The 22100-nt window shown below is 46.1% G+C and overlaps 1 protein-coding gene and 1 pseudogene across 4 annotated transcripts; one reads left to right on the top strand and one right to left on the bottom strand.

Annotated features, from left to right (window-relative positions):
• Nucleotides 1-3453: 3453 nt before the first annotated feature.
• Nucleotides 3454-3931, top strand: LOC307192017 (ubiquitin-conjugating enzyme E2 C-like; annotated as a pseudogene). The gene has a single exon. The product of its transcript is annotated as a ubiquitin-conjugating enzyme E2 C-like (transcript).
• Nucleotides 3932-11280: 7349 nt separating this feature from the next.
• Nucleotides 11281-21308, bottom strand: GIMAP8 (GTPase, IMAP family member 8). 3 transcript variants are annotated; one of them, XM_079932403.1, is made up of 6 exons: nt 21200-21308; nt 20588-20773; nt 18278-18938; nt 16604-16649; nt 13729-14355; nt 11281-12034 (listed from the first exon to the last, which is right to left on the bottom strand). In XM_079932403.1, the coding sequence occupies exons 3-6, from the start codon at nt 18887-18889 to the stop codon at nt 11358-11360; spliced, it is 1962 nt and encodes a 653-aa protein (XP_079788529.1). In that variant the 5' UTR covers nt 18890-18938; nt 20588-20773; nt 21200-21308; the 3' UTR covers nt 11281-11357. The 3 variants fall into 3 exon arrangements, with proteins under 3 accessions (XP_079788529.1, XP_079788528.1, XP_079788530.1); XM_079932402.1 differs by lacking the exon at nt 21200-21308 and having other exon boundaries at nt 20588-21012; XM_079932404.1 differs by lacking the exons at nt 20588-20773; nt 21200-21308 and having other exon boundaries at nt 18278-19236.
• Nucleotides 21309-22100: the final 792 nt, after the last annotated feature.

Below are 22100 nucleotides of genomic sequence, written 5' to 3'. Positions count from 1 at the left end.
GACTGTTTATGGATTGCTCCCATCAACACCATAACAAATACAATAATATTGAAAAAAGTTATAAATATTGTGAGAATTACCAAAATGTGACATAGAATGAGCAAACACTATTGGAAAAGCGGCACTGATAGACCTGCTGCACGCAGAGTGGCCACGAATCTTCAATTTGTAAAAACCACAATATCTGCAAAGCACAATACAAAGAGGTCTGCCTGCATATCTTTCTCTAGTTTCCTGCTTGTTAATGGAAAAAGGTAAATAATAATACGAGTTACTCCATCATAGCCAAAACCAGAAGACTCCTCCCTCATTTCCTCTTTATGCCAAGTATTAATTGAAGACACTAGACATTTGTACTATTGACTTCCCCACATTCTGAATTTTGCTGCTTATATCGTTATGATGTCATTTAACGTGTTCCTCTGCCTCACCATTTTTGTAAACTGGAAGTTAGTTGTGGTTAGTTTGATCAGACAGATCAGAATAAAGTTCAATTTTTTTTACAATGTTACTTAGAGATGATAGTTTATATTTCCATAGGGGATACTCAATGTCTGGTTTTCCCTCTTTTTATGTTACCACTCATTGGTGATCATTGTGTAGATCCATTATTTTAATAGGTATTAAAAATGGTGATATCCTGGGCTTCCCTGGTGGTGCAGTGGTTGAAAGTCTGCCTGCCGATGCAGGGGACACGGGTTCGTGCCCCGGTCCGGGAAGATCCCACATGCCGCGGAGCGGCTGGGCCCGTGAGCCATGGCAGCTGAGCCTGCGCGTCCGGAGCCTGTGCTCCGCAACGGGAGAGGCCACAACAGTGAGAGGCCCACATACCAAAAAAAAAAAAAAGGTGATACCCTATTCTAAAATTTCTTTTTCATTAAGTAGCTAGAATATTTCTATTAGGATATTCTTTCCTTCTTCATGTATTTAGTAACCTGAAGTATAGTTTATGCAGGAAAGACAAGATAAATGCTTGATAAGCACCAGGATATATTACAAATGAATAAATGATTTAAATGTTAGCAAAAAGGAAAATTTTAAAGTCCTAGAAGGAAACAGAAAAGTGTTCCACTACATGTAATCTGTACATGTGGAAGGTCTTTCTAATGGTGACTCAAAACCCAGAACACACAGATAAATTTATTGATTAATTTGCCTATATAATAGTGATACATATCTACATTACAAAAGTAAAATTTGGGGGACTTGCCTGGTGGCGCAGTGGTTAAGAATCCACCTGCCAATGCAGGGGACACAGGTTCAATCCCTGGTCCGTGAAGATCCCACATGCCGTGGAGCAACTAAGCCCGTGCACCACAACTACTGGGCCTGAGCTCTAGGGCCCGCATGTGGCAACTACTGAGCTCACGTGCTGCAACTACTGAAGCCCGCACACCTGGAGCCCGTGCTCTGCAACAAGAGAAGCCACCGCAATGAGAAGCCCGCGCACCACAACGAAGAGTAGCCCCCGCTCACTGCAACTAGAGAAAGCCCGCGTGCAGCAACGAAGACCCAACACAGCTAAAAAGGAATAAATAAATTTAAAACGTTAAAAGGAACATTTTTTAAAGTAAAATTTGAATGACAAGCTAGAAAATAGTATTTGTAACTCATCTAATAGGCAAATGTCTAGCCTCTCTAACATGCAGAGTTCCTAGGAAATTGAAAAATAAAAAACCAACAACCCATTGTAAAAATGGACAAAACAATATAAAGAGAATCAACAGAAAAACAAATATATTAAACATATGAAAATAGGCTTAATGCCACTCACATGGAAAGAAGGGCATAGCAAACAGTTCTTCGATGTGATTTCTCTCCTATTTGGTTTTCAAAACTCGAAAGTATGAGACAAACAGGTGCCTTCGTACTTCATTAGTGAAAATACAAAACTGCATAACACGTGTGTAGGGAAATATAGCAAAGAATGCAATATTATTTCAAATAGCAAAGGTTGGAACAATCCCCAAAGGGCCATCGACTGAGACATGTGAAAAAATAACCCCCTGCATAACTACACAAAAGACTACTATGCAGCTGTATAAAATGAATAAGCAAGCACTCTAGATACTGATATGGGAAGATCTCCATGACATATTGTTACATGAAAAGAACAAGATGTGGAGCTGTAAAAATAGTACACCACTTTTTACGTTTAAAAAGGAGAATAAATTAAGAATATATACTCAGATATGCTTATATTTGCAGAAAGAAACAGTGTAAGTATACACAAGAAATAAAGTGATTAATTTTAGAGAACTGTGGGAGAATCAGGTGGACAAGGTAGAACCCGAATCTCTTAATATATGCTTTTCCATAATTTTTTATTATGGTAAAAAACACGTAACATGACATACACCCTCTTAACAGATTTTTCAGGGTATAGTACGATATTGTTAACTATAAGAACAAGGTTGTGCAGACCTCTAGAACTCTAGGTATGAGAGCAGGCTGCCCCAATAACCAGAGGTTATTATTATACCTACATAAGATTATTCATACGGAATTTGATTCTCAGATTGAACCTCAAGACTTTTACTATCTGTTTTATTTTAACTCACAGATGTAAGAAAAAAACATGGATTTTTCAGAAACTATCACCCATTAAAACCTTAAGTCTAACACAAACATCAGAAGCCCTAGAAATCATTAAAAGATTTTTGTACTGGAAGGAATTAAGTAGTTGGTAGCTGGATTAATTCCTTAGTTCATTCATTTTTTTAAGAAAGGAACATATTATAATGTAAACAGTTGAAATCAGAGCACATTTTTTTTTTTGCGGTACGCGGGTCTCTCACTGTTGTGACCTCTCCCGTTGCGGAGCACAGGCTCCGGACGCGCAGGCTCAGCGGCCATGGCTCACGGGCCCAGCCGCTCCGCGGCATGTGGGATCCTCCCGGACCGGGGCACGGACCCGTGTCCCCTGCATCGGCAGGCGGACTCTCAACCACTGCGCCACCAGGGAAGCCCCAGAGCACATTTTGAGGAAGACAAATGAAACTGAAATATTTTGATAAGTTCTTGCAGTGCCTAGGCCACCAAACATGACCCCTGACAGCCTTAGAAAAACCTTAGCTTGCAATGCCGTTGGCTTCGTGCAAAACCATTTTTTAAAATATTTGAATCTGAATGTTACCTTGATTTTTCTCTTTGCTTTTCTCTTGTAACTAAACATATCTTACTTCCCTAAGGACAGATGGGTGCCTCAGACAGACTTTACCCACGTTCACGTGCTTAGAAAGACAAAATAGTAAGCGTGTTAATAAAATTTGAACTACTATTCACATTCCAGATGTTACTGTTTAGATTCAGAGCGTCAATGAGCCCCTTCTTCCCTCCACAGCTTTGACTCACAGCCATGCATACAAAGAACTGGCACCGCAGCCCTGCAGCTCCTGTCTTCCTAGCAGCACTGCCTGGGCCTCCAGAGGCAAGAGGCTATGGCAGGAGCTGATGACCCTCAGAATGTCTGATCTGACAGAGGAATTTCTACCTTCCCTGAAGCAGACAACTTTTTCAAATGGGTGGGGACCATCCATGGCACAGCTGGCCAGTATATGAAGACCTGAGGTATATGCTCTCCCTGGAGTTTCCCAGGGGCTATGTGTCCACCACAGTGACGGTCCTCAAACCCTGCTACCACCCCATCGGGGACACACAGGGTAACATCTGTCTGAACATCCTGAAGGACAAGTGGTCCATCCTGTACGACGTCAGGACCATTCTGCTCTCCATGCAGAGCCTGCTGGGAGAACCCGACACCTATAGCCCTTTGAACATATGCTGGCAACCTCTGGAAAAACCCCACAGCCTTTAAAAAATACCTGCAAGAAACCTACTCAAAGCAGGTCTCCAGCCAAGAACCCTGACCCAGCTGTCTGGCTGCTCTCCTTGTATTGTCTTTTTGATATTTTCCTTAGATGGTCTGTCCTTTCCTTGATTTCTGTATAGGACTATGTATCTGAAACTGTGCTGTTGAGGATAGGTTGGGACCTGGGACGCTTTACCAAAGTGCTTGCACTTGGCCCTGGACAAACAGCTACTGCAGCAACAGCATACCAAGAAACTATAAGGAAGTAAAAATAACTGCACGCATGTGCAGTCGAAGTCGGGGCAATTATGAACAATACGATACACTTCTGAGTAGGGTGCTGGCATGATCCCTGCACACAGCATCACCAAGGGGGAGGGCAGACCACCTAAGCCACCCCTCCAGCCCGACCCACTGATCTGCCTCTACCCTCACCACACTTAAGGGACCAGCATGCCTTCCTCGGAGAGTGAGCAAGGGCACCTGTTTCTTGTTCACACTCCCTCCTGCTGTAGCACGAGTCCCAATAAAACTTTGCCTGAGTTTCTCACCTGGCTTCTTATCAGTTTCTATTAATTAAAGTGTCCAAGGACCTGGGTTGGTAACAGTGTCATCTTTGTTTTGTTTCTGTTTTTTGTTTGTTTGTTTTTGTTGTTTTGCTGTCTTTTGAGATGATTTTTTTTGAATTTTATTTATTTTTTATACAGCAGGTTCTCATTAGTTATCTATTTTATACATATTAGTGTATATATGTCAATCCCAACTCCCAATTCATTGTTTCTGCTTTTTAATTTTAAGTCTCTGGTTGAGGCCTTGTGATGAATATATTAAATCAATACATTTTGGATTTGGAAAAAAAAAAAAGACGAGTCAACTGGGCCAACTATCACCTTTTCATCCAAAGCACAGAGCCCCCTAGTGCTGGGGTGAAGAAGTGCAGCAGGAATCAACGGTCATAATGGCATTTCGCAAACCACCTCCCTGAATGGGAGAGGGCTGGTCCAGAGCTGGTCTAACAAACATCCAGGCCATGTGAGACTCAGAAGAGTAAACCTGAGGAGGAGAGACTAACCTGAGTCTGCCAGAAACAGATCTTCTCTGGTCAACTTAGAGCATGGAAACAGGGAGCACCAAGCAGACTGCACATGGGCACAGGGGGACCCAGGAACACAAGAGAGGGGATGTGGAGCCTGCTTCCTGATCTGAGGCAAAGAAACTGTTGCAGAAACTCAGCCTCTGTTCACCCGTGCCGAATAGAAACGCGGAGACAGGGTTTTGGGTGACGTAGAAAAGAGTAGCTTCTATTGCTTTGCCAGGCAAAGGGGGCCACAGTGGGCTAATGCCCTCAAGACTGTGTGACCCACCCTGGAGGGGGTAGTGAGGAGTTATAGTGTTCAAGGAGCAGGTGTGATCGGCTCATGGACAATTCTCGGATTGGTTGGCATCAAGGTGAAGTTTCAAGCATCGTCAACCTTCTGGTTCCAACCAGTCTGGGGTCCATGTGCTTGTGGTCAGCAGTTTTCATCTGGTGGGTCAGCTTCCTGTACAAACAACTTAGGGATGTGTGTCAGGACTTTATCTATGTCTTTCGGGGAACTGGGAGTTCCGTGATTCTGCAATGTGGCAGCATTATAGTCTAAATTGTTACCAGTTCCCCAGCCCAACAGCTATTGTCTCTACGTCTTCACATTTCCCAATCATTCACTCTTGAGTCAGCATTTTGCTTCAAAAGACAAGGACTTCTGTACACGGTTTCAAAACACTAGTCCAATGTCTGGATCAGTGGATGTCAGGCTTTCCCCCAAGTTCTTCCCCCTAAATTACTCCTCATTCTATGAGAAGGAGTGAATACTCTTCCCAGGGAGTGGAATTTAAATACGTATTTCTCTCCTTTGGAAACTGAGGTGCAAGCAATTCTCTCTGAAAAGACTAGGGGGTTCTTGGAAAGCTGTTCTTTGAACAGTCCCTCTCAGAACCCAGCTGCCATGCTATGAGAAGCTCAAACTGTATGAAAGACCACACACATGTGGGCCCTAGGGTAACATCCCAGGCATCACTGACCAGCCATGTGAGTGATGCCTCTTGTACATTGCAGCTCCATTGAGATCCCAGATAACTGCAACTCCAGCCAACGTCACATGGAGCAGAACTAGCTCCTGTCAATCCACAGATTCTTGAAAGATAATAAAACGTTGGAAATGTTATAAATAAATTATGACCATATTAGATTATATATTACATATAAATTTAGTTGGCAAAAAAGATCAATGCTTTTGTATTATCCCCAGGACCTCAACCGTACAATCGGATGTATGTTCCCGAAAATAAGGGTACGCCTTATTTTATTAGAGTAAATCTGCACCTGACTTTGGTGGATATCATGAAACTTTAGCCACAAAAGTGTCTACAGCCAATAAAAATTCAGAGCTATAGAATGTAAAACTACTGCTGTGCTGCTAATAGCTAGCACAGATGTTGACAAAACAACAGTTTCCAACTGTGGATAACAAACATCCTTCTACACTGCAACAAATGAAGCAAGTGCAGTAAAGCAACTACCAAAACATGACCCCATTCATGAGTTTGACCTTCTAGCCAAACTCTTGTCAAAGCAAAAATGTGCTTGTTGCCACTTGCTATGTGATTGTAAATCTCACTTTGGAACCGGTTTTGTAATGCAGTCTAGTGAAAGCTTTCATACAGCCATTAGTACTAGATGGGTTTGGAAATCAAGGAGACAAAGGGAGGTGCGGGGTGTAAAGAAAGATATTTTCAAACCAGTGGCCTGTACTTTACAGACTCTGCAGATGAGGAGGGGCACAATGTAACTGCCTTCTACCAGCTTTGTTTTGCATAGGCACAACCTGTAATCAAATGCAGAAATACAGCCGCTTTCTTAGCAAACATTTTCTTAGTATTTCCAGTGGAATCAGTAATTTACAAAGCAGTTCTAAGTGAAGTACCCAGTGAAGAGCTTGGAATGACTTTTAGAAATTCAGCTCTAAGAAACAAACAAGTACTCTTCTCAAGCTGCATGAGAAACCACCCCAGAATATGAAACCACAAAGGCAAAATAATGAGCCATTATCATAAACAGCCCCTACAAAATAAAGAAGAATGAGGCCGAAAGCTGCAAAACAGGAAGCACCTCGCAAAATATCTTCTCTCAGTCAACATCGTGAGACCCTGAGATAGAGGGGGAAAAAGCAGGAACCTGGAGAAGAAACTGAAAGTGTTACCGACCAGGGTTCTTGACCTTCCCCAGTCAATAGAAATTGACCAGAGGCCGGAAGAGAAATTCAGGCAAGGCTTTATCGGGGCCCCTGCTGCAGCAGGGGGGAGAGGGGGAACAGACAGCAGGTTCCCTTGCTTGCTCGCTCCCGAAGGGGGGCAAGCTTGTTTCTTACGTGGGGTGAGGGTAGGACTGTGTCTGGGGGTCGGGCCAGAGGGGTGGCTTAGATGTTTTGCCCACCCCTCTGGTGGCGTTGAGTGCAGGGGGCATGCACAGTGGCCTGCTTTTGCTCCCAACACCCTGTTTTTGCTCCAGGCTCTTCAAAAGTGGCAGTTGTGGGTTTTTTGGTGTTTTGTTCCTTTTTTGGTCTCTTTGTATCCTTTGGGTCCAGAATTTGCCCCAACTGGGCATGCACGCAGTTATTTTTAGTCCTATATAGTTTCTTTGTATTTTGTAGCTTGAGGAGAGGTGTGTCCAGGTGCAATGTTTGCAGCATTGTAGCAAAGGGTCTCAGGTCCCAGGAGAAGGTCTCAGGTCCCAGCCTGTCTCAAAAGCAATCAAACAACTTGAAACAACAGGCAGCAAACAGAAAAAAACAAAAAAAAAAAACAGTTGGAGAAAATTCAAAAAGAGACAGACCTTCTCCAGGAGCTAGAAGATTTAGAATTGAGTCTTTTAAATATTCATAGAAAACAAGTTGGATACCAGAAATAAGTACAAATATATCTTCTTGTTAAACCTCATGGAGTACCTCAAATATTCTTTGGCCCACATTTGATGTTCATCTCAGTTTATTTAATATTCTGAATACACGGGAAATGTTTCAATGTTTGTTCAATTGATTTTTCCAACCTTTCAATATAATGTGGGAAGGATGAGGAGTAAGGTTTTTTTTTTTTTTTGCTGTACGCGGGCCTCTCACTGTTGTGGCCTCTCCCCTTGCGGAGCACAGGCCTGGGACGCACAGGCTCAGCGGCCATGGCTCACGGGCCCAGCCGCTCCGCGGCATGTGGGATCTTCCCGAACCGGGGCACGGACCCGTGTCCCCTGCATCGGCAGGCAGACTCTCAACCACTGCGCCACCAGGGAAGCCCATGGGTTTTTTTTCTATATTGACTTGTATGATTTCTTTATGTATTTTGAGTAATAACCCCTTATCAAGCACATCATTTACAAATATCTTCTCCCATTAAGTAAGTTGTCTTTTTGTTTTGTCGATGGTTTCCTTAGCTGTGCAAAAGTTTTTAAGTTTAATTAGGCCCCGTTCGTTTATTTTTGCTTTGTTTCCCTTGCCTGAGGAGACAGATCCAAAAAAATATTACTAAGACTATGTCAGAGTGTCCTGCCTATGTTTTCTTCTACAATTTTTATGGTTTCCTGTACTACATTTAGACACTTCATCCATTTTCAGTTTGTTTTTGTATACAGTTTGAGAAAATGTTCTAATTTCATTCTTTTACATGTAACTGTCCAGTTTTCCCAATGCCACTTATTGAAGAGACTGCTTTTTCCCCATTGGATATTCTTGCCTCTTTTGTTGTGGATTAATTGACCATATGTGCGTAGGTTTATTTTTTGGCCCTCTCATCTGTTCCATTGATCTATGTGTCTGTTTTTGTGCCAGTACCATACTGTTTTGGTTACTGCGGCTTTGCAGTATAGTCTGAAGTCAGGAAACGTGATACCTCCAGCTTTGTTCTTTTTTCTCAGGATCTTATATTGTAGGGTAGCTCTGCAAGTAATAAATTCTTTCCACTTCTCTTTATCTGGGGATGTTTTAAATTTCTTCTTAATTTTTGAAGAACAGTTTTGCTAGATAAAGAATGTGGGGTTGATAGTCTTTTCTTTCAGCATTTTGAATATACCATCCTATGGACCACTGGCTTCTATGGTTTCTGATGAGAAATCAGATGTTAATCTTGTTGAGGGTCCCTTGTATGTTATGAGTCACTTCTCTCTTGCTGTTTTTAAGATTCTTTGTCTTTTGTAGTTTGATTATAATGGGTGTGGGTCTCTTTGAATTTTGAATTTATCCTACTTAAAGTTCATTGAGTTTCTTAGATGTGTACATTAATGGTTTTCATCAAATTTTGGAAGTTCACAGCCATTATTTCTTCAAATATTCTTCCTGCCTCTTTCTTCTCTCCTCTGGCAATGTACATCACATGGCTCAGCCCACACATTCCCCACCTCATGCAGGTCCAGTGTCACCTGCTCGATCATGGGTAGCACTCTGGGATTTGTTCCTGCCTTCAAGCTGAAGGGAAGCTCTGGGAAGAGGCACAGAATGTCTTCTAGACTTCATTCTTCCCAGGTACCTGGCTCCAACACTGGTTACATCTGTTTGTCCTTGCTGTAATGACATGCTCAGAGTAGAAGATTCCTGAACTGGCAGAGGCCTAGTGAAGTGACTGTCACCCAGTTTAAAGGTCTTCAGGCATCAAAGATGCAAAAACTTCACCAGAGTCAAGGGATTTAAACATTTTCATTTCCTCTCCATGGAAGCATGCTCTTCCCCCAAGTCAGAAAAATAGAAATCAGAAGGAGGAGGTGAATTCATAATATAATTCATCTTTATTATTTCACTCAACTGAATATATTTATACACACTTACCAGAATCTGTCATATTAAGGGTTATGCAGAGTACAAAAGTATTAATGGTGACAGTCCATGCTCTTATAAATGGGTTAATCTTGAGGTAACCTGATACTTTGAAATTTTTAAAAAGCAGATGATGACATAGATCATGTCCTCAAAGCATGTGTAAAGCGGTTAATATTGAAAACATCTGACCTTACATCTAACTGGGAGAAGACTCCATAGTTCTCACATGTCACCCACACCAGGCAGCTCTCAATATAACCTGCTTAGCCGTGAGTAGGACGCCACCATCTTGGAACCGTAAGAAGCAACCTTAAGTATGGAGGCTGCATGCCGATGGGTGGGGGCAGAAAGGCAGAAGGAAGCTGGAACGTTGATGCCACACTGGTCTCAGACTGCCTAGTCCTGGACTTCTTAATGTAAGACACTATAAACCCCTAATGTGTTTAAGCCATTATTATTTGACCTCTTGGAGTTTTTTGGGATTTTTTGGTTTTTTTTTTTAGCGGTACGCGGGCCTCTCACTGTTGCGGCCTCTCCCGTTGCGGAGCACAGGCTCCGGATGCGCAGGCCCAGCGGCCATGGTTCACGGGCCCAGCCGCCCTGCGGCATGTGGGATCCTCCCGGGCTGGGGCACGAACCCGTGTCCCCTGCATCGGCAGGCAGACTCCCAACCACTGCACCACCAGGGAAGCCCCTCTTTGAGTTTTAACCTAATTCCTAAGCCTCAGGGACAAGGAGGGTGGGGTAGAGAGGGAAAAAGAAAGGGAAAGAGAGAGAGAAGTATAAAGGAGTTCTCAATAACTTTTTCTAGAGGAAATCTAGAATTTTACTTAGAATTTTAAATTTTTGCAAGATCGTCTAATCTTGGCAATTTTACCATGCTTCTAATTTTTGTTCTAGTCTATTTCACTGTGAATGATTGGCAATAAAATCTTTTGATACTTCACAGACTCCTGTTCATTTCCTCAGGGACAGCAAAGGAAGGTAGACTAGGTCCCACTTTCCATTCCAGCTTGGACTGGGGAAAGAAGTAAGGAGTAGCCATCATGTGAAGAAAGGAAGGCCCTGAGTGCTGCCGCGGTGGAGATGGAGAGCTCAGGGCACCTGGCAAGCAGTGCTGGGCATCAGAGAGGCCCACAGGAGTCCAGCTTCTCCATTCTGCCACACCCAGGAGTTGACTGGACATTGTCTTACCTTCATGTATCTAAATCCTCTGGTTCTTGTGTGACTCTCTGTATTCTGACCCCAGGCTGGCCTTGGCCTCAGTCCCAGTGTCTGTCCTGACTCTGATCTGTCTACACAGATGAAGTGATTCTTGTGACTTGATTCTGATCCTTAATATCAGCCTAATTAATCTCTGAAGCCCTTGCTCAGATTTTCCCACCTTATTTTTTCTTTCTCCTTTATTATCCCCTACTACCAGCCCCAGCCTGACAATTTATTTACCTACAAAGAGCTGAAGCACCACAGTGCGATGTGCATTCACCTCTCAAGCCCTCAAAGTCATGGACCCTCTTCCCATCCCACCAGTCCTACCATTGCCCCCCACCCCCCCCCACCCCCCACCGCCCGCCATGCTTGTAGCCTGAGGGTATCTCTAACTTAAAGAGACCTCAGGCATTTCAGCTTGCTATAGCAACTTACCTTTTAAATTATTTAGTAATGTGGGGCTTCCTACACTAACTTACCCTTTAAGTTATTTAGTAATTTTATAGTAATGTACTTTTAAAATTATTCAGTAATTTTAGGGGCTGAAAATTTTTCATTGTTTTGCCTACATTCCCCCATGGATGGCGATATTCATGCTCTCCACGGCACTTTATCAGGTTAGTAACCTCTGACAAAAGCTCTCTTGCCTGCTCTTCCCTGGCTTGGCCAGTTTCTCTGTTATTAAAAGCACAATATCTCCCCTTACATTTTTCAGTTATGTCCCTAAGATATCTGTTATCTGTGTTTTTGACATAATCTTCAAGCTTCCCAGTCCCTAAGTCTTCCTTCCGGGTAAACAGCACAATCGTGTATTTCATAACTTCCTCTCCAAAGATGGTCTTTAATTCCGCCACTGCCTTTTTGTCCTCTCGCGTGATCCGTCCTAGCTGTAATACCAGGAGCAGAACCGTACTCCCTTCTTTATAGTAGGACAAACAGCGTTTGACCTCCTCATCGACCTGGGATGGATCCCCTTCAGCTCCAGACACCAGGCAGGGCAGGGGAGTGTCCACAACCACAACATCCTGCCCATCCCACACCCTCCAGCCGCTCTGGCATGTCTTGGTGACCAGCTGTGCTCCCAGCTGAGATAGGAACTCCGGCCTCCCGAGGATGGTGTTCCCACTGGCACTCTTCCCAGTTCCGCTCCTCCCCACGAGGATAATGCGCAGGTACTCTGCAGAAGAGAAAGCAGGAAAGATTCGTGACCATGGGCTGATCTGGCTACAACTTTCATCTCAAGACTACTGCCGTTAATTACAGCAGAGGACGCTCAGAAAGTTCCACCCCCAAGCACTGGCACAGCCTGTCACAATTACACAGTCTGGGGCTTCCCTGGTGGCGCAGTGGTTGAGAGTCCGCCTGCCGATGCAGGGGACGCGGGTTCGTGCCCCGGTCCGGGAGGATCCCACGTGCCACGGAGCGGCTGGGCCCGTGAGCCATGGCCGCTGAGCCTGCGCGTCCGGAGCCTGTGCTCCGCAACGGGAGAGGCCACAACGGTGAGAGGCCCGCGTACCGCAAAAAAAAAAAAAAAAAAAAAAAATTTCCCTATAAATGAGATGATAGATGCAGAAAGATCTTGCAATTTGTATTACTGGGGTTTTCCTTATGACTTTGCACTTGTACTGTGATCTCTCTCTTCCATTCAGGTCTCACAGTTCTCGATTGTGAGTTTTTACCAAGTTACTGATACCTGCCTCAAAACGAAGAGAGAGGAAAGCCCATCCCACGTTCTTCCTTCTGGGAGAAATTACTCAATTGCTTATCCTGAACCCACAATCTCATAGTTAAACATACAGGATTAAGTCCCTCTTCCATGCCCTCGGACAGTGTGGTTCTCACCCCCTCTGCAATCTGGTCTAAACTCCCCATCCCACATCCAGAGGTGTGAGCCCTCATCTCCATCAAGACCACGCCCCTTTGTCCTCTCACAAGTAGACGCTCAGTTCTGCCTCCTTGCTTCCAGTTGCTAGTGTACTCTCTGGAGCGCTGTACTCAGCCATGCAAACTCTACCCATTCTCCAAAGCCTGTTTCAAATCGTGCTTCCTCCACACAGCCCCTCCCGACTTTCCCACATGTCTGTGCTTTTAGGAGGCTGCCCAGCACCCGGCTCCCCATTAAGAATGTGAAAGGGCACAACAAACAGATACGCCCCTTTTGGTCTGATGTTCTTCCCAGGTGAGGATCTTTGAAGCAGAAGAGAACGGGATGAGTAGAATGGGAAGAATCTCAGCTCAGGTCAATAGAATTTGTAGCACTGAGTGGACTACAAGGGGGCTTCTGCTTAAGCCGTAGGTAAGGCAGTGTGGCTGGACTAATAAAGCCCACCTAGTGCCACGTGGGGCATGACCATCATGAGGATTCAGGCTCCCTGTCCTTGTCCAGTCAAAACAGCCCCCCTTCTCCAACAGAGGGAAGAGTAAAGAACCAAGAGAGTAAACAAAGAGGTCAAGAAAGGCGGAGGGCAGGGAGGAAAGGAAGAGGCAGGGGGTGGGGGAAGGGGAGGAAGAAGGGAAGGGTAAAACCAAGGAACCAGGACTGTCTCAGCACCACCACTGAGCGCTAAGCCCCGGGCAACAGATACGCTGTGGGGAAGACAAGAGACCGGAAAAGGCCAACTCCTTCCCTCAAGATGCTCACCACCCAGTTGAAGAGATGGGAGAAAAGTCAGGAGAAGATTATAGACCAGGTCAGGACAGTGCACGCACAGGTACATACATTTAGTAAAATTTGAGACAGAAAGGAGAAAGAGTCGGCTAACAGAAGAGACCTGTCCTTTGGGCCTCCGCGATGCCCTTCAGAAAACAAAGTTCCTGCACATTTATATCTATTTTTAAGTATGCAGAAAAGGTTTTCTAGACAGCGTTTACCTTTCCCCCTGAAGGTGCACGGCTTGCCCCCATGCTGCTGCACCACGCTCACAATGTTTTGCAGGAGCTCGTCCACCTGGCACTGTTCCTGTTCTCCCGTTGCTCTATAGTTGAAGATGCTGCATCGGTTTTTGCATTCCTCGATGAGCTCGTAGAGACGTTCAGCTCTGGTTTTTAAGAACGTATCTAGATCCTGATTCCCTAGATCTTCCTTCCTGGTGAGGAGAACAATCATGTACTGAGTGACTTTATCTCCAAAAATTCTGTGGATGGTACTCAGCACCATGAGATCTCTCTCATTGAAAGAGCCCAGTGGGGTCACCAGCAGGAAGGCATGGGGACCTGGAAAGGTGTTGTTCCAAAGGTCTTGTTCAACATCCTTTGCAGATGAGAGGTCTGGAGTGTCAATGATCAAAACTTTCCTCCCTCTCCAGGTTCTGCTCTCGGAGTTACACCTCTGGGTTACTGGCTTTTCGCTGTATTGGGTCTCAAAGACCCGCCTCCCCAGAAGGCTGTTTCCGGCTGTGCTTTTTCCCACACCACGCTTCCCCACGAGCAGGACCTTCAGTGCTGACAGCTCGTGGTTCGGCTCACATCCTGTAGCCTGGTGATGCTCCGCCCCTGGCCCTGGGACAAAAGGACAGATTCAGAGTCTCTTCTTACACTTGAATACAGAGATGTGGATGGGTTTTAGGATTTCTCATATATCTCTTTTGAGATTTTAGAAATCTCTTGTCAGATTTTATAGAGAATGGCAGTGGTCCTCTGAACCAGTAGAACTCTAGACCCAGTCAGAAGCTACCCATCAAAGTGAAAGCCATGAAAAGGGCCATGAACAACTTAAGAGAGGTGTAAAGGGCTTCAGATTTCCCAGGAACATGAAAATGTTGAACTTGGCCTTCACTGGTCATGAGCGTCAGGATCTCTCTTATTTTGCTGCAGAAGTTAACTACTGGGGTGTGAAGCTCATGGGCTAAGGCAGAACTGGGGAGAATGAGTTTAAAATGCATCGTAGTGGGGGGCTTCCCCGGTGGTCCAGTGGTTGGGACTCTGTGCTTCCACTGCAGGGGGGCACGGGTTCAATCCCTGGTCAGGGAACCGGGAGTCCCACATGCCGTGAAGGGTGGCCAATCCAAATAAAAAAATAATAATTCAATTTTTTAAAACTTAAATAAAAAAATGCATCTCAGGGGTATGTTCATAAAATAGAATACAACTCGGCAAGTTAACAAAAAAGTGATGTACTGACATGCAGCCTGGATGGATTGCCAAAACATGCTAAGTGAAAGGACCCAGACACAAAACCACATGCTACAATGAGGTCATTATCTGAGGTTGAAGAACACACAAAATTAATCCATGCTGATAGCAGCCTGGAGAGCGGTTCCCTTTGGAGAGGGACAGTAAGAACTTCTAAGGTGATGGAAATGCCCTCTATCTTTATCTAGATGACGCCACATATGTGTAGATACGTAAACAACCCTTGAGTTGTACACGTAAGATTTGTGCATCTCACTCAATGTAAATTATACCTCAGTAAATTACTGTAATAACCTGCAGCACAAAACTGTCTCTCCACACGTACACTGTCCCCACCACTTCTCCCATGATCCCAAGTCAATACCAGACCCACTGGGCACATGGCGGAGCCCACAGTTACGAGGACAGTCACCGAGTCTGTATCACCCAGGGCGCTATCAGAGCGGATGATACTCAGCGTCTGAGCCCCAAGTCTGGGAAGGGGAAAGAACACGGCATTTAAAGAAAGCAGCTGAAATGCTAGTGACACCATGTCCGTGTTATGCTGCCTTGGGAGGGTTTCTACTTCCCCCCAAATCACTTCACACAAGCCCACATCCTATAAAAAGTCTTCGCCAACACCCTCATTCTGAGATGCTCCTTGGTCCCCATGATGTGCTATGTTCCCTCACTGCCACAAGTCATTCCACCCAGTTTTGTTCAGTAACAGGAATATTCCTGGGGGTCTTGGCTGACGGGCATCCACAGAATTTTAACTCCCTACTGCTGTCTAAGTTCACGTGTTTCTGGCTAAATTTACTCAACTGTAAAACGAAAATAACACCGTCTTTATAGGATTGTTATTAAGGGCTATATTGTGAGGTTATGGGGATTATATATTATATGCTACTAGGATTGAATAATTTATATTCTCTATATGTATATATATATATATCCCAGCATATAATGTCAGTTGCAATAATTATCATTAAAATTTTAATTATTATTTTGGGAAGTCCTACAAGGACAGAGATCTCATCTACCTTATTCACTACGAAATATTCAGTTCTTGCACAGAGCTGGCCCGGAAATAACCCGAAAGTCCAACAACAAAGAGATGGGTGAATCTGTCACGTATGCGCGTACCATGGACCACGTTACGTCCACCGAACAGAACAAGGTAGATCTAAGTCTATTGACGTGTGCAGTGTGCATGATACACCATTAACGGCAGTCATCACACAGATACTGAGCTCCATCACTGAATTCTGCAGGTGTTATTCTGTTTAGTGTTATCCATGAAGAAGTGATTTCTGCCTCCCGGTAGGAGTCCAAAATTGGGTAGTGCTGGGTCCCAGGCTGGGGAGAAGAGGCTGAGTCAGGAAAGAAGCTGCAAGGGACAAGCCCAGCTCTGTAACATTTCAGGGAAGGCCGGGGACACCCGCACGGGTGCCACACCTACTCACAGGTGTTAGCAGTTCCCTGGGAGACAGACTGTGGGCACCAACCTGAGCCAGGGCTCCAGGGTGCATTTTTGTTCTGACTTATCTAGATAATTTTTCCACTTCATTTTGATGCATGATGCATTCAAAAGAATACAGATACGAGCTTCACAGTTTTTTAAGAATTATCTTACCATGTGGACGGTCCTCCCTCTGAGACGTAGCTTCATTCACACAATCCTAGAAAGAAAATAAAGAGGAATATGATGCACACAGACCTAAAATCTCAGCTTTTCACAAAGTAAAGGAACGGAGACACGAGTATATAATTCAGAGTAATTCGATGATTAGGATGTGGTCAAATGAACGTCATGGTCATGGTCATGGTCATGGTCGCTGCTGGCACGTGTAGTCCTGTCCATGATGAAGCTGACCTTGAGACCCCGCTGCTGCTGCAACGGATTTCCCAGGAGTAAGAAGGTGGGTTTTGTTCTCACTCAGAGGAGCCCCACAAATGCCATCTAACCCAGGCATCGTTCCTGAAGCACTTTCTAACTTTACTTCTCCGCAGCCGCCAATAGTAACAGTAATTCTTTCCAGTGTCTCCCAGAGTTCCTGCTATTCCTGGAGAAAATCCAGACGCTTAAGAAAAGCTTCTGGACTCCCTGGAAGAAGAAACTAGTCAAATGATGGACGTGCGGTGCATTTGAGGGACAGGGGAAGGGAGGAGATTGGAAATCAAGCTCCCCATGTATCTCCAATGTCTTCTTCCCTTACTGCACCCCCACTATAGAGATGAAGCTTCTTCAAACGTGAGATCCAGTAAAATTTGGAACGTTCCCCATCCACATGGGCAAATGGAGACAATGAAGGATGAAGAGCTAAACACATAATTAACATCCCCTTCACCTGCCTGGGGAAGCCTCACTCCCAACATTTAAATTGGCATGAAATCAGAAGTTTTAAAATCAACTAAAATATCAATCTGGCTATTGTGTGTGAAATGGATGGGGGTGGGGAGGGTAAGGCACAAGAATAAGTGAGGGGGAGATTGTTATGCAAATATGTGTAAAATAGTACAGGCAAGAAAAGAGGTTGCCCTGGACCAGATGGTGGTAGTGGAGACAGAGAGAAGCAGGCGGATTCCAGGTGCCTTAATCACACAAGACGATGATCTCCTGGAAGTCAGATGCAAGCTGGCCGTGGTATCAAAACTGACATCTGGGCTTAGGTTTGAACAGCATGATGGGCAGGACAGCCATTGACAGAGCTGAGAGGAAAACTGAAGTCTCAGAGATTCAAGAGGGAAAAACAAAAGTCTGGACGTGTTAACCCTGAGATTCTTTAAGAGAGCGATGTCAGATAGCAATTGGATGGACAAAGGAGTCAGAACTCAAGAGGAAAGACCTGGACTGGAGTTACTAATTTGGAAACTGTTCGCAACAGATGAAGCTCAAAGCTGTAAAAATGTGGAATCACCTGAGGACACAAGTATAGAGAAGGGAGGAAGGGCGAGAACAAAGCCCTGAAGATGCCAGCTGTCGGGTCATTAGAGGAGGACTCAGCACTCTCTGGAGTAGCAAGTGAGGACGAAGAAACAAGAAGAGGATAGTTTTACTGAAGCCAAGGGAAGAGAGGGTCTAATGAGTCATTTATGTGTCTGATACTATGAGGGGTAAAGTCAGATAAGCTCTTAAATATATCCATTAATTTGCCAATAAAGTATAATACTCAAAGTAGCCTCATCTTTCCAGTTTACAGATAAATATCCCTTTAAACAGAGCCTCTGCAACATTTCACTTATTTGTGCCTTTATCCCGCTAGCTCTAACAACAGAGACCCTTGGAGACCTTCACAAGAATCCTCACCTGGAATCCACTGTCTTCATTTCTGAAGTTCACCCAGTATGGTCCTTGGTTCTCATCCACCAAACACTGGACCTTGCAGAGGAGGTCCTTCACCTGGGCGTCCCGCTCATTCTCACTTGCCTTGTTGTTGAAAGCGCAGTATCGGCCGCCACAGTTTTGAACCAAGTCCCTAACAGACTCGTCACTTTCAATGTAATCTTCCAGCAAGCCATCCATCAAATCGTCCTTCCAAGTAAAGACTATAATGACGTGCTTCCTGGCTTTAGCTCCAAACACCTTCTGGATGCCCTTGATTGTTTCTCTGTCCTCCTCCTTATAATGGCCGATGGGAATTACCAGAAGCAAGGCGTCGAGGCTGGGAGCTGAGAGCTCCAGGCAGCGTTCAATGTAGCCTCCCTTGTCATTGGCACAAGCTATTGAGGAGAAAAGGTCAGGGGTGTCGATGACCACAACCTCCCTCCCCTGCGTGGCCCCACTCTCTCTCTGGCACGTTTTAGTCACCATCTGCTCACTGAACCTGGACTTGAACACAGCTTTGCCCAGAATGGTGTTTCCTGTGGCACTTTTCCCTGCGCCATGTTTCCCTAAAAGAAGAAGCCTCAGTTCCGACATGGAGCAGTCTGGCTCTGGCTCTCTCTCCTGACACAGGTTTCCACTGGTTCTGTTGGGACAAAAAGCAACACAACAATGTTCAACTCACAAACAGAGTGGATAGAGGAACAACAAGAAAGTACCTTCTGGGCTTCCCTCGTGGCACAGTGGTTGAGAGTCCGCCTGCTGATGCAGGGGACACGGGTTTGTGCCCCGGTCCGGGAAGATCCCACATGCCGCGGAGCGGCTGGGCCCGTGAGCCATGGCCGCTGAGACTGCGCGTCCGGAGCCTGTGCTCCGCAACGGGAAAGGCCACAGCAGTGAGAGGCCCGCGTACCGCAAAAAAAAGAAAAAAAAAAGAATTACCATATGACATAGCAATCCCACTACTGGGCATATACACAGAGAAGACCATAATTCAAAAAGACATGCACCCCAATGTTCATTGAAGCACTATTTTCAATAGCCAGGTCATGGATGCAACCTAAATGCCCATCGACAGACGAACGGATAAAGAAGATGTGGTACATATATACAACGGAATATTACTCAGCCATAAAAAGGAATGAAATTGGGTCATTTGTAGAGACGTGGATGGACCTAGAGACTGTCATCCAGAGTGAAGTAAGTCAGAAAGAGAAAAACAAATATCGTATATTAACGCATATATGTGGAATCTAGAAAAATGGTACAGATGAACCGGTTTGCAGGGCAGAAATAGAGACACAGATGTAGAGAACGAATGTATGGACACAAAGCGGGGAAGGGTGTGGTGGTGGGATGAATTGGGAGATTGGGATTGACATATATACACTAATACGTATAAAATAGGTAACTAATAAGAACCTGCTGTATAAAAAAATAAATAAAATAAAATTCAAGAATTTTTTAAAAACTTCAAAAAATGAAAGAAAGAAAGCTTTCTCCAGAACTCTTGTGAGACTCTAAGGCAGCCTCCACCTTCTTCCCAGGATAGAGCCCAAGGGGGACAAGGCTTCAGGCACCCAAGCAAAGCTTCCAGTGATGTAGGGATTCGTCCAACGTCAGGGGCAGTTCAGGTGCACAGAAAAAGGTGGTCAGAGAAGCTTCCGGAGCCCGGCCTGGAGAGAACTCAGTCCCAGCCCGGCAGGAGGAAGGAAGAGAGTTCATGGGTGAAAGCCCAGGAGGCTTAAATTTAGATGAAATCAGAAAGAGTGTTTTTGGCAAACACTGACCACTTTCAATGATCAGTTAATGGAATCCTGATTGTGCAAGGGTTGGGAAATATCGCGAGAGTGAATGTGGAAAATCAGTGTCCAAACGGCCAGCTTCCCTGCCCGCTTCTGCTCAAGGAGGCAGGCAGCTGCTGCTGACTTCCCCGGGGTGAGGGGGGGAGTTTGCTTTGTGTCACAGTCGTGAAGTCAGGGGATGCCGGAGGAGCGGACCTACCCCCCTTTTTCTTCCAGGCCTTCATCTCAGCCCTGGGTGGGGCGAGCAGCCCCCTCCCAGACCCGCCTCTTCCTAGGAAGGCTGCGCACAGACACGACTCCCCGGGGAGGGGGGTGACCTCTGTGTCCCCCCCCCCCAGGTTGGGGAGACCTGCGAAGGGGCGGGAAGAACACCCCAGAGCCCCTGAAATCAAGCCTTCCAGGTGGCTGTCTCCCCTCCCTGCGTCGGCCGCCTTTCCCATCCTCATGTTCACGTGTCCAGCACAGAAACCGCCACCACGCACACACGTACCTCGGTCCTGTCCCCTGAGCTGTCACAGTCTCAGAACCTCCAGGTTCCGCGTGCCTCCGTCTCTGCGTCGCTCGGCTGGGCGAAGCGGCTACTCTATCCCCTCAGAGGATGGAGCAGCGGCGCGGGGAGAGGAAAGCAGGGTCTGGACCAGCTTCGCAGGGTCAGGATCTTCCTGACACAGTGTTTCTGAGGAGGAAGAAGTTTTTAGAAATAGGTGTCCAATGCAGTCGGAGGGGAAGTTCAGAAGTGATGACAGATCACAGGGCGAGAACGTCCGGGTCACGGCCGTCGGAGCCAGGAAGGGACCGCGCCCATCTACCCGGCGCGGTCAAAGGCTGGTGCGAGGTGGAGGGCGGAGGCTCCGCTGGGGTTGAGGGGACCCGGGCTGAGCCCCAGCCGAGCTTCGGAAGTGTCCCTCGAGAAGGATCGCTGTGCCGACACAGGCGGCCGTGCGGAAAACAATCGGGGGCCTTTCAAGGCTTTGCGCGAGCTGGCGGTGGGGGGAGGGCCCGGAGCCCGGAGCAGGTGTTTCTGCCCCAGCAGGTCCCAGCCTTCACCGCTCAGCCCTGCCCTTTCCCGAGATTGGGGTGAAAACCGAAAGACATAGTTTACCTTCTCCCACCAACTCCTCGCCCTCCGTCTGCCCTGCAGCAGCCCGTACAGCTTCCTGTAACAGCTCCTCTCCTGCCTTCCAGAGGTCTCTCCCCGAACGCCCCCTCCGGATAAACTCGGGGCCTCGGACAAACGCTGCTTCCCAGGAGAAAGTGTTCTTTCCCGGAGCTAGACAAACATTTGAAATGCTAGAACGTTGATGCTTTCCAAGAGTTCATAAAACGAAACCCTATTGTGAGCCGTAAGCGTTCAAAGCTTCCTTCTAGAGAAGGAAGTGAAACACAGAAAAAGACTTTATTTTATTTTATTGTGCTAAAGAAAAGACAACCACACATGTAACATTGCCCATCTGAGCCGTCTTTAAAGGTACGGCTCAGCAGCTTCAGGTGCCTTCTCGACATCGTGCCGAGAGAGTTCCAGAACGATTCCATCCCACAGCCTGGAGCTCCGGCCCATTAGATGCCAATACTGCTCCCCCCTCCCCAGCCCCTGGTAACCACCGTCTACTTTCTGTGTCTATGATTTAGATACTTCCTGTGACTGGAATCAGACAGTATTTGTCCTACGTGACTGGCTTTTTTCACTTAGCTTAATGTCCTCCGTGTGAGAGGACTTTCAATCACGGTGCAGAGGCCCTTGAGCTCACACTGTCACTCCAGGCTGGGTCTATGAATGGTCTGACGTGGGGCTGAGCCTTCCAGAGACCCCATGGAAGGAGGAGCAGTGGGGGCTGGACTGGGCTTTGAGGGGCTGCCGTGTCTCCTGGGGGTCCCCCTCCCCTCTGGTCTTCAAGTTCAGTCTGCTGCCACCGCTACCAAGGGCTGGGGTGACACGGCTACACCTTGGAGGGGAAACCAAAAGAGGTCTCCCATGCCCCCACCCTCTTAGTAAGGAGGACCAG

Source organism: Stenella coeruleoalba (assembly GCF_951394435.1).
Source record: "Stenella coeruleoalba genome assembly, chromosome: 9".
Taxonomy (NCBI): Eukaryota; Metazoa; Chordata; class Mammalia; order Artiodactyla; family Delphinidae; genus Stenella; species Stenella coeruleoalba.
This window is presented reverse-complemented; position numbering and strand designations above follow the sequence as displayed.